Raw genomic sequence first — 13,655 nt, 5'->3', positions numbered from 1 at the left:
TCTAGCAATACTGTGCTGTAGATAAATAATTCATATAAGTTCAATTGTTATGTAAGACTGTTTTCAAGTTTGCATGACTGGAGATAATTCAGTTATGAATAATGTAGGGTTAATGTGTACATGAAATATGTAACACGAAGATTTCCAAGACAGACAAAAACTAAGAATTTCATGGAGACCGTTTGGGGAAAAACATCTTTATTTCTTTATTTGTCTGACAAAGGTAATATGAAAAATCAGGTTTAACATTATGATATAAAGGACATGCATGAAATAAATAGATGTGCATTTATTTTTATGATATCTAAAAGCAATGGAATGTTTTGGTCTCTTTCCTCTATATCTACGGCTATAGTTAAAATATTTCCTCATGAAAAAAATGTACAAAATACAAATGTTAAAAAGATAATCAACATGTCTATATCAAATCATGATTGTATAGGTTTTCAATGCTGTGTCATTACCATCATTTCATTGATGTATTCATGATTTAAGTCACTGATGAACATATAATAAACTCCAATTAGTATATGGGAGGTTAATCTCAAACTTGTAACATGATACCATTCAAAATTTGATAGAAAACAAAGACTGGTTGTAAATTTGGTTAAAGATATTCTCAGATAGAAATTTTCTATATTAAATATGAAAGTGCCTGTCCACAGTGATGGTGTTACGCAACTTATAAAAAGCAAAAATAAATTACAAATTTGTTCCTTATTCCTATTTTTTGTTCAAACACATTATAATGTACATTGTATATGTACTATATTATTTTTGCATAATTTCATATTATGATCAGTTTCTACTAGACAGTCCAACCATTTCTTTGTGGTTTTGTTCAATTATATTTGTACAATTTCTCAACATAATAAAGCAAAACATTTGCTGGAAATAATTACGTATTTCATAAAGTAAACCAGACTTCATACACATCCATTCAACAGCTAGTCATTTCTTCTTCTGATCCATTACTATATACGGTATAATTATTTCTTTCTCATTAAAATAGATATGTTTGAGGGGCCTTTCTAGTTTAAATACTGGTTTCGGTACATTCTGCTCCACAGATTATCTGGACAAAACAACAAGAGATAAATATGTGATATAACTTTGCATAATGTTGCATAATTATTGTAAAGTTAAGTCAGTATGTTTATAATTTTCATTTGGGGAGTAGGATGATGGGTGTTTGTAGAACACGATAACACAATTAACGCATTAGAAAAATCAGTTTACGGCAATTAATCAAATAAATGGGATTTCAGGGTTGGTTTGGAACAAAACACTAATGCAGTGAATTATGATGTTACCATGATGTAAAAAAAAATAATTGTGTTTAAAATCAATGGAAGGCAATACCGACAATGCTTTGGTACTGGTTATTTTTAATTAGTTTATGGAAATAAAGCTACACCTGGTGGACAAAATGGTAACTATGATCTATATAATTAGTTACCTCAATTAGTTCCAATAATATATATATATTGTATTCACGTCCAATTCCACTTGTTTCTAATACAAATGACTATCTCACTATCAAATACAATCTAAGGATATTTTTCTGAAAGTTCTTTGACCTGGTTTTATGATGAAAGAAATTAGCAGTCTACAATGTAAATCACAAATAACGAAATGTATATTGTAAGTATAAAATACATTGGACACAAAAATGGCATATTGACAAAAAAATGAAATTCCTGATTATAATCACACAACAAAGCAATACACAGCAAAGTTTCCATAACAAATCTATACACAGTTAATACAGTAACAGTTGCTTCTCACTTCTCTCATTCAGTTACACAGAAATTCATATCAAAGTATTTTTGCATGACAGATCCCCCTTCCGCTTCTGTTTGACTATGGAATCATAAATTACTATGGAATTAGCTTTTTTTATTTCATCGAAATATTAAAAGTAAAAATATTCCAACTAATATCCGATAATTTCTTGGTAGAAATTGACTCCAAGAATATGAAGTTTTTTTCTAAAATATATAACCATAATTCACCTGAAGTCATGATATTACTCGACATCAAATACTGACTGAAATGTTTTACCAAAATACTGTGTATTCTAATGGAAAGCTGAAAAATTTAATCATCCTTAAATGGAAAACTTACTACAAAATTACATATACCAATCTGACAAAATTTGAAAATATCTAGTTTGAATTAGAGTTCTCACAAATCTACCAGACTAAACTGCACCACATAACATCCAGTTATACATAAATACATTGTGTAATACTACTAACACCAGGATACATACAACTTTACAACAATAAGGGGCAAGGTTGGTACTTCTGTTTTATAACGGACAATTCTGTACTGACAAGTGATCCACATGGCCCAAACATTGCACTTGTATTGCTTTTAGTAACGGAATTACCAGGCATAAAAACATCATGTACCATTATAGCATGCACATTATAGTGACTTAAACACTTGGTACATGTACTATTTTGTTCTTTATCCAATATTTATAATCTTCCTTAAAAGGAATAACTTAATAGAAAAACTTCTTAATCATAAAAAGTTAACAACTATCTTTTTGAACTTGTTCTATACTTCACCCAAACAAATGCCTACAGTATCTCCACCCTCACGACTTGCATTCATACAAAGTTGTAAATGTTTTATTTTTGTAACAACTGTGGTCCCACGAAGACAGTTAAATATATTTCTACTTCTGAAGGTGACATATTGACATCCATGAAATAAATAACTTTACTTTCTATTCTTTGGAATATTAGAATAAATACATTAATGGTAATAGGATATCATAATGTATTATATACCTAGTTTTTTTCATGTAATATTAAGTATCTAAAAGTTATATTTGATCTCAATTTGATGGCCCCTGGGAATATTTTATTAAATTTTTTTCAAATCAAGACTTTTAATTACTATGATTAATCATGTTCAATTTGATACTTTTGAAACATAGCTTTGGCTAATGTAGAATAATTCTAGGTCAAAGGTCACAGGCCAGGTGAACACCGAGGTGAAAGGTTAGCACTCTTAACACAGTGAAGGTATTGTTTTCTAGAGGACGATATCGTTACAACTCGTCTCTCTTCTCCTTAGCTATCCAGTCAGACACAGAATCCAAATCCTTGTCTATCTCCTCTTTGTCATGGATAGGTAGAGCACTGAAAATGAGAAAAAAACTTGGCTATACAACCAACATTTATCTAGTAAAATGACCTACAGAAAGATGTAATGTCCGGTTTTACCATGCAGTCGCTAAACAGTCACTTTGGCATGACATGATCATAAAAATGAAGTAAGACATTTGTATATTTTCAAAACTTAAGTAAATCAGGTTGATAACTGAGGGGAGAAGACCTCTGAACGATTTTTTAAGTACAGGTGTAATATTAAAGGACAATAACTCTTTAAATGTTGTGGAATCAAGACAGTGTTTACTATTGTACTCACCTCACTATAGCAGAGGACACTTTGTCTAATATGCCACCTGGATGGGATGAAATTAAAGATACATTTTTATTTTAACAATTTATTTTAATAGAAAAAAATAATGACAGAAAATGTTACAGAAATAATCAAAATCCATGTAAACAAATGCATGCAACTGTATGTAAACAACTCTTAGGCATGTCTAGATTATATACACATTGTATATTACTTTGGATCGTGTTTATGAGTTTCTTATGTACAATGTATGCGCCTGTTTTTTTCTGTGCAAATATTAATATATTTACTATATATAATTATATTTATTCAGCCACTGATTGAAAATGCTGCTGTTATAGGAAGAAGTAAAAAAAAAAAGAAAAATACCCTGCCATATATAATATGATAGACATCAAATGTCCATGCATGAAATGTAAATTTGGATTTATCATAATTCTTGAATAAAACACAAAAAATCCAACAACAAGTATCTAACCCCTTCACAAAGTGATGTTATAGACTGCTTAACATGACATGTAGGATATCAATTTCCAGGCTAACTCAGTCATTCTACAGATTTAACAAGCATAAGGGATATTGCTAAAGCAAAACATTATCCCCTACTCGCCCCACTAAAAATAGTAAATGACCTTAACCCAAAAATTCTGAAACTCGAACATGTCCGAGATTTTATGGTCCTTTATCATCGTTTGAAGTTTGATCAAAATCCTGCAACTAATGAAGCCACTAGAGCACCAACAATTAAATAACAAACTTTGGAATTTCCTATGTACAAGATGGATGGGGAGGAAAACTATTGTCCTCCTGGTTTCATGGGTAGGGACCAATAACATATTAAATATTTATTAATATTAGTTAAAATATGTATGTATCTATCTGAAACACTTGAGTAATATGATATTTTAGAACATGAAATGTAAAAACATGTTTTTGACTAGGGCAGTATTTAAGATAAATGTTGACTTACCTGGTTTACAAACTGTATCACAGACTGCTGAGCAAAGGTAGCAGAATTTACAGTACTGAAGTAAAACAAAGAATCAAATAAATGGGTCATATTCTTTAGGTATATAGCAGGTCACATCAGTGTATATTGTAGATTGTGGTTATTGTGAGTTTCAAGTCTTTTGATGTATATCTAAAGCTTATATTACTGTCTATTTCAGGAAATTTCATATTTGACCTAATTGGAGCACAGTGCACTTGCAAAAATACAAAGGGGGTCAAGGTTGATAAAACCATATACAGAGAAAAAAATTAATGCGAAAATTGTGCGGAAAAAATAAGTCTTCTTTCATTTAGTATCTTCAGGTAGCAAAAACAATCTAGAGACATTTAAAGACTGAAGATTAAATGGCAGATCAGTGAGGTTCGGAACTTTTTATGTTTCAATTAGCGTACCCATCCTCTTTTCCTGATGTGGGTTTGTGTTTATTGGGACAGATGCCCCTAATTCATGTCGAATACAGTATACAGTGCCTCTAGTTTTTTTCCTGAAGAAGTATGTCCTCTTTTGCTAGTTACTATTTATATTAACTTAGATATCCTGCGGCTAATTGTGTTTCCTTACCTTGCACATTTTACAGTTGGGTTGAGAAGGACTTGTTTCACATGGACAGTCCGAATCACAGAGCTCACAAAACTGCAAGAAAAAAAAGATAAAATTGAAAGAAAATTATACTTCTTATCTTGATCATAAATACAATGAATACCATATCTATCCTCAAAAAAAAAAAAAAAAATAAAAAAAATAAATAAAAAAAAAAACACCTCTAGGGTCAAAGTTAAGTACCGTATTATTCATCCTCAAATAAGCCTCCCACCCTTCTTTTCTAGTGTATCAGTTTAGTATCATATTAATCCTCAAATCAGCCCCCTCCTCTAGTGTAAAAGTTTAGTATGGCAAGTTTGAGGCAGGGTTATTTGTGAACCACTTTTTACTTTCTATTTTGAAATCAATGATTCTGCAAAATGAATAAGGGGCCTTTGAATAGAGTCGGGCCTTTGAATAGAGTCTTTATTAAACGCTTAGTCTTTATATAACTCTGTCTTTATTTTTACAAAAGAGAAACAAGACAAACTCAACTGAGGAGACCTTATCAGACAGGCAGTGTATCAACAGATCAGACCATTTTAGAAAAGTATTTGCACTTTAATACTTTAACTTACTAAAAATAAAAACACTGGAGAAACAGTATACATGTATGTATTTATGGGGTAAATGTACTGCAAGTATATAAATTATTACATGTATATATACTACATACTGCATATTTAATCCTCATTTGTTCAGTAAGTCTGAATTCCAGATAATATATACACACATCTTTGTATTAAGTATATTCCACTATAGAGTTAAATGTCAATATGTGTGTAGAGGTCAAGACCACAATGACCAAAAAAAAGGGTTGTGAAGTTAAATGTGAAAACGAACATGGATTTTCACATAACTCTTTTTAAACAAAAATTTGATAATACTGCACGATATGAATTTTGTAAATATTTTCCAAACCATAAAAGTGGTTATGATCTTCCTAAAGATCTTAACCTAATTTTTGTTTGTTGTGAGATTACAGACAGAAGTACAACAATAGTTTGGTAAAGCCGGATAAGAATTCTAACTTGTAATCTACTTATGTTACCAAACGTTAACCTAAATACCAATACACTATGTTTAATTTGACAACTGACTTATTAAGTGTGAGGCATGTACACTTTACTTGTGATCAAGAAGCCGTCAGGAAAATATCATTTATTCAGGCAATTTTATTCAAGAAGTCTCAGACAAGAATTCTGGAAATTTGAGATTTTTTTTGGTTATCTATAATGTGTGCATTGATTAAGAGTAAAGTTTCTAAACATGAATTATGATCTTTTTTAAAACAAGAATAAATTGTTGACTATATTTTAAGCAGTACACGAAGCTAAACATTGTGCTATAACAACCCTCCAAGAGTGTAAGATTTTCTTTCTTTCTTTTAAATTAAAGGTGAAACCAAAATAATTGCATTAGAAAGAATTCTATCGTAATTAAACTCTATATTTGGTACCTACCGGTAACTTTTTGTCTTATAAACAATTTTTTCTATGTTTCTTTTTTGTTGTTGTTGGTACTATGTCTATACCATGGGTGCCTTTTCATGCATTTTTGTGACAGGCTGTGTACATGTACCTGAGTATATGGATGCTGCTGTCAGTGTAGTCTCTTAAACAAGAGTTGTCAGAGGGCAACGTAGCTGGTAGAGTGAGTTGAAATTTGAAATTAGCTTTTAAATGTAGGCAAGGTCACAGTCAAGGTCAGCAGGTCCACGAATGTAGTACCAATAGAATGGCCTTGTCACAAAGAACACATGTGGTCAGCAGGTCCACGAATGTCACATGTGGTCAGCAGGTCCACCAATGTAGTACCAATTGAATGGCATTGTCACAAAGAACACGTCAAATATAAAAGTCCTATGTGATACGGTTATCATATACTTACTGTGATCATGGTTAAAACAATTTTTTAAAGTAGGTCAAAGGTCAAGGTCTACTGTAGTCTAGTTTAGCAGGTCCACAAATGTAGTCCCATTAGGAACACATCAAATACTATTTATAGCTAGTATTCTAGCAGCATTCACACAAAAATGTCTTATAAAAACTTAAACCTAGCTGTCTACGGATGACACTTAAATGCCAACGCCGACATTACATTCATGTAGAAATAGCTCCCATGGAATCTTTCTTGGAGAACTAAAAATTGAAAATTCTTGCCCAAGTTTTCATTTTTATCCAACCTCCCCTTTGTCATTTCTCTAGCATTTCAGAGAGGATTAATGAGCATTATATTTATCATATATAAACCAGTGTATGTGGTCATTACCTATCACTGATAAATGAAGATCCCCAATTATCAATTACAATCAACTCCAGAAGTAAGAATATTTCATGCCGATGCTTCCAACAGGAGTTTAAATTGCCACCTTTACTAGTGAGATGATATACTGATTACTGTGACATTACTGTCATATTAAAAAAAAACATCAATATGCTATAGTATTCCTTTGAACTTTCTAAGAAAGTGTTAAAACTTTAATTGGGTAAAAAAATTGAAAATGCATGCGCATCTAACTTGCTAATGATAAAACATCCAATGAATAAATTACCTCTCAAAAGATACCACCTATTTTTTAAATATAAATTATCTGTCTATTCAAGAATCCTATCTCTTTTTAAAGAGAACATAATTTTAGTGCATGTAATTTAGATCCCTGTAAGCAACATCCTATAAAACACTCTCTCAGTATGATACAGTGAAAATATATTTAATATATAGATCTACAAACAGTCTACAGTACATGTAAGTTAAAGTACCAATATTGATGATAGACATATCCTAGTGAATATAGATTCATTATTGATCTACCTCTAGTGCTGGAAGACATTTAACACTAATTTATCAATTAATCAGTCTTAATTAATAGTAGCAACTGAGAGATACTAGTCAGAATATTGGCATTTCTTGTCTTCTACAGAAATCCACCCCAGGCTATGCTATCTGATATAGTTCTGTACATAGTCATACATGTAAGTGATCAAATGCAAATGTAGCTCAATTAATGGGAATGGACTGATATCTGACAGTCATTGGAGAGAACGATTCTCATCAACGTAAATTGCATCAAGCGGGAATATCGACACTCAGAAGATTCAAGACATAATTAATTTTTCTGTAAATTTGAATTATCCATGTCTGTCTTGTATTTCCTGGAAACCATTTTCTGTTATGGTTGAATGTAGCTGTCCTAGATAAATTAAATTAAATTTTGCATTTCATTCCTACTTCCTTATAGATCTATAGAAGAACTAATTTTTAAAAAAAGAAAAGAAAAAAAAAGTACATTAGATTTTGCTATAATTATAGTACATGCATTCTAAAATTCCAGTCAGACTCTCAGCAAAACATTTGGGTACACTGTTTAAATCCCAAAAATCCTGCCCCAAATTTATCAGATCTGGCCCCCTGACAAATCAATGTGTAATATATTTTCAGCAGTTATCTGACATGGTATAGATTTCAATAGGTTTATAACCTGAGCCTTATGGCTATAAGTCAAATGTTATTTATGACACCACATACCTAAGTCCTGACAACATCTGAATGTATACCGATGTTATAGCTTACTGGAGAGCTGATCATGGTAGTGGGTGAAAAATTATAGGCATTTTCTGATATTAGTGAAATTTATGTTAGCGTTAGCTTTGAAAGCGTCGAAATTGAGTATGTATTTGACTACAGATTGTGTACACATCTTAATACAATTACAGTGACAAGTTTGAATACACTGAATGGTTAAATAATGATGAAAAATTACTTGAGGCTAAATTAAGTATCATATAACAACATACAGACTAACAACAAAATATCATATTTGACCAGATCTAATTAGGTCACCAGATTTTAGGAAATTATAATAAGCTGAGAACTTTTATTCAGGCAATGTTTTACTGAAATTATAACAATAACTATCATGTACAGACTGGTAGACATGCAGACCAAGTGCATACCTAGCTAGATTGTATAGTGTCTACATGTGTCCAGGAGTACAGGTAGGTAAGTTACATGTTGTAAAGGTTTTTATTTCAACAGCTTCTCCATGTCACTTTCTTAAGGAAAGCAAGCATTAAATCTCAAATGTAAAAAGTAGGAAGAGATCTCATCTGGAAAATGGAGCCATTCACCTAGATCCAAATACAATCTACCAGTATGTCAGACAGGGATTGCTGGAGCTCAGAACTTTGGTTAAGATGTAGTATTCTGTGACGACAGACAAACAAATTTTAAAAGTCCACTGATACTCACAGTGAGACTACACGTGTCTGTGTATGAGTAGAAGCTATACTTTTTAACTCTGTTCTACCAACATTAACGAGTCGGCAAAGTTACCACTTGGGTTGAAGTTTTCAATCCCTCACAGAGATATACTGTACTACCTGGCCCCCACACCTATATACATAGTGTCTTCTCATCAGTCCAATAAGACCAGCGATTCCTCTGATCAATACCACACACTTCAAAGGACACAGTCTTGTTGCGTGTTGCTAAGATTTTGAAAAAAGAATTTGCTAGATTGAAGCAGGATAATGAAAAGTGTACTGCTCCAAAAATATTTCACTGGTGCTTAAACTAGCGATCTCGGTACATGTTATAGAAACAAATAATGAAAAATATCCTGTCTTTGTTTGGACTCTAAACAGCAACCTCTCTATCTCCAGAGGACACTTTGTCTAGGCTTGGTGAGGTTGTAAGTTTACCAATCTATACCCTATATACTTTAACACTTCTTCCTGTCTACTCTTTCCCCTTCATCTTCACATAATCTTTGTCACCCAAATACAACCATAACCCAGAAAGGTGGCATAGTAATCAGAAAGGTTAGGATGTTAATATCGCCTTTCTTTAAATGCACCATATGGCAACTTGTATATAATAATAATATTATATCCTGGTCATAATCTCAATCTCTCTGGAAACACTTTACCATTCATCACCAGTATTAAATAATAATAATAAAAATTCTGTTTAGCCAGATGTTAATCATCGTTAACAATGGCTAAACAGAATTTCCTACAAGTCTGAGTTTGAAAGGTGTCCTTATTTATACTCATCACACCACACTTTTACACAATAAGTATGTATTCACGTGTACATCACTTAGAGTCCCAAGTCCGAGTTTCTTTAGGCCTTTACAATAGAGACATTCTGACAGCTAGATGATGCGTCTAGCCATGGTGTAGACATAGGAACAAATCCTTTTTTTTTTAAACTTTGCATTTGTCGAAAGATTGAGGTCTTCTGAAGAGATCGGTAAAATAATGCAAGTAGAGGGAGACTTTGTAAGGAAATTTGAAAAAAGGTAGGACTTTTAATGGTAATCTTTCATTTCCTTGTCTTAATACATATATAGGTATTTCTGGCTATATTTTATATGAAATAAGAAGAGACATGTCATAGTGGTATTAACTTCGTATACACCAGACATTTATTTATCTGTCAGAATGTCTCAAGCCTGGTGTCAGCCCAAAGGACAATTTTAACAGGTGTCGTCTCAGATCCGCCAAAGACATTTAGGCGGACTATTAATACAAGACATCTGGTACCTATAGGGGTACACATTATATTAGGCTACCGGACCCCTACGTTATTAGCCAACATTTCTTCTTAGTCTTGCGCATGCCCCAACACTGGCAATTGATGGCCTGAAATTGAAATATCTAATACGCCCCAGAAAGACTGCTAAAATTCAGAGACTTCTAGATCTCTGAACCCTTAGCTATATAGTGTATACTACAATACCCTAGGGTACTTCATATAGGTATAAGTTAAAGCATATAGGCAGCTGATTTAAGGTGTCAACTTGTGTTGTAAATGACCCTATTTTACCTGGCAGTATTCACAATAACCGCACACCGATCCTTTTGCATAATCAAGCGTTTCGGGGTCTAATTTTTTTTCTTTCTGTTCCTCATCTGCTGCATTGACGAATATGACCAGAATGAGCACAGACAGTGCTGCTAACATGTATGTAGCTTTCATTTTGCCGGTGTGTATCCGAATAAACCAATGCTTTTCGACCACGAGTGACTTCCGGGTAACACTAAAATAAAGCGGAACCAGTACTCTTACATAAATTCCGGATCGTACATCATATTTTGTTAAAAAACAAAAAACAAAAAACAAAAAACAACAACAACAACAAACACACAACTCTTATTCTGAATGTTCTTGGGTCAGTAAAGTGAGTAAAAAGCACAGCTACCAGAAAATAACTGAATAGACATATGTGTGTACCTATCGATTTTATTAGCCACAAAGTCGTCTTTACTGGCATAACACCGGCTTAAGTTGTGCTGGAGTTGTCTTCCTTACAGCAAGTGACGGTGATTTCACAGTAACAATAAATTTTAATGTATTCCACAAAACCTTTTTAATTACATTGAAATAATACAACTCCACGGGATTTCACTGATATATATTGTTTGATAGCAGAATCACGCTGAAATTTGGACTGACATTAAATGACATTATTGTGATGGCATAGTCAGTACGACTAACATTTAATGACACGTTTGATGGCATGGTCATATGACTGACATATCAGGTGACATTGTGATGGCATGGTCAAATGACTGACATTATATGACATTAATGGGATGATATGGTCACACGATTGACATAAGATGACAATGATATAATGGTAAGGTCATACGACTGTCATAAGATGACATTGATATAATTTCATGGTCATGCAGACTACTGACATTAGATGACATTGATATAATGGTAAGGTCATACGACTGACATAGGATGACAATGATATAATGGTAAGGTCATACGACTGTCATAAGATGACATTGATATAATGGTAAGGTCATACGACTGTCATAAGATGACATTGATATAATTGCATGGTCAGACTACTGACATTAGATGACATTGATATAATGGTAAGGTCATACGACTGACATAGGATGACAATGATATAATGGTAAGGTCATACGACTGCCATAAGATGACATTGATATAATGGTAAGGTCATACGACTGACATAGGATGACAATGATATAATGGTAAGGTCATACGACTGTCATAAGATGACATTTATATAATGGTAAGGTCATACGACTGACATAGGATGGCATTGATATAATGGTAAGGTCATACGACTGTCATAAGATGACATTGATATAATGGTAAGGTCATACGACTGTCATAAGATGACATTGATATAATTGCATGGTCAGACTACTGACATTAGATGACATTGATATAATGGTAAGGTCATACAACTGACATTAAATTACATTGATATAATGACATGGTCAGACGACTGATATTAGATGACATAATTGTGACGGCTTTGTCCTACGACTGACATTAGATGACATTAATTTGATGACATGGTCAGTTTGTTTGTTTGTTTGTTTATGTTTTACGGCCCATCGACAACTAGGGTCATTTAGGGCCAAACAATATACTAACATGTTTTATTTCTAAAGTTAAAATCAGATAAAATTTGTCATTTATAAAAGCATCCGTATTTATATTTAGATCACTATGATAAAAAGTTGGTTAAAAATGGTAAAATATGTATATGTACGAATGGATTTTGTGAACTTTGTGATATAAATAGAACGTCAAAGGCAGTAACGTAAAAGACATCAAAGTCTATAAAATAGATCGATTTGTTTCAAGTAGCTAAATATTGTTTTCGAATCCACGGAACTGAAAAGGGTTTTCATATCCGGGACTCGAAAGTATTTATCACGAATGTGCTTGAAATCGGAACATTCTATTAAAAAGACGGCTGACATTAGATGACATTAATTTGATGGCATGGTCACACGACTGACATTAGATGACATTATTGTGATGGCATGGTCACACGACTGACATTAGATGACATTATTGTGATGGCATGGTTAGGCGGCTGACATTAGATGACATTATTATGATGGCATGGTCACACGACTGACATTAGATGACATTATTGTGATGGCAAGGTCACACGACTGACATTAGATGACATTATTATGATGGCGTGGTCACACGACTGACATTAGATGGCATGGTCACACGACTGACATTAGATGGCATGGTCACACGACTGACATTAAATGACATTATTATGATGGCATGGTCACACGACTGACATTAGATGACATTATTGTGATGGCATGGTCACACGACTGACATTAGATGACATTATTGTGATGGCAAGGTCATACGACTGACAGTAGATGACATTATTGTGACGGCAAGGTCATACGACTGACAGTAGATGACATTGATATAATTGCATGGTCATACGACTGACATTAGATGACATTATTGTGATGGCATGGCCACACGACTGACATTAGATGACATTATTGTGATGGCAAGGTCACACGACTGACATTAGATGACATTATTGTGATGGCATGGTCACACGACTGACATTAGATGACATTATTGTGATGGCATGGTCATACGACTGACATTATATGACATTATTGTGATGGCATGGTCACACGACTGACATTAGATGACATTATTATGATGGCATGGTCACACGACTGACATTAGATGACATTATTATGATGGCATGGTCATACGACTGACATTAGATGACATTATTGTGATGGCATGGTCACACGACTGACATTAGATGACATTATTATGATGGCAT

The 13,655-nt window shown here is 33.1% G+C and overlaps 1 protein-coding gene across 1 annotated transcript; it reads right to left on the bottom strand.

Moving 5' to 3' along the window:
* Positions 1–172: 172 nt before the first annotated feature.
* Positions 173–11,074, bottom strand: LOC117323750 (sarcoplasmic reticulum histidine-rich calcium-binding protein-like). Its single transcript, XM_033879178.1, has 5 exons — positions 10,868–11,074; positions 5,015–5,086; positions 4,412–4,466; positions 3,448–3,484; positions 173–3,158 (listed from the first exon to the last, which is right to left on the bottom strand). Exons 1-5 carry the CDS (start codon positions 11,018–11,020, stop codon positions 3,068–3,070), a joined length of 408 nt encoding a protein of 135 aa, XP_033735069.1. The 5' UTR covers positions 11,021–11,074; the 3' UTR covers positions 173–3,067.
* Between the last annotated feature and the right edge of the window lie 2,581 nt (positions 11,075–13,655).

This window comes from Pecten maximus, chromosome 3 (genome assembly GCF_902652985.1).
Source record: "Pecten maximus chromosome 3, xPecMax1.1, whole genome shotgun sequence".
Lineage (NCBI taxonomy): Eukaryota > Metazoa > Mollusca > Bivalvia > Pectinida > Pectinidae > Pecten > Pecten maximus.
The sequence above is the reverse complement of the archived record's forward strand: the minus strand, read 5'-3'. Positions and strand labels throughout refer to the sequence as shown.

Coding starts and splice junctions, on each gene's coding strand:
- LOC117323750 (XM_033879178.1), bottom strand. CDS start 11,020: ATGAAAGCTACATACATGTTAGCAGCACTGTCTGTGCTCATTCTGGTC. Junction 5,087..10,867: donor GTTATTGTGAATACTGCCAG/GTAAAATAGGGT, acceptor TTTTTCTTGCAG/TTTTGTGAGCTCTGTGATTC. Junction 3,485..4,411: donor TGATACAGTTTGTAAACCAG/GTAAGTCAACAT, acceptor CATCCCATCCAG/GTGGCATATTAGACAAAGTG.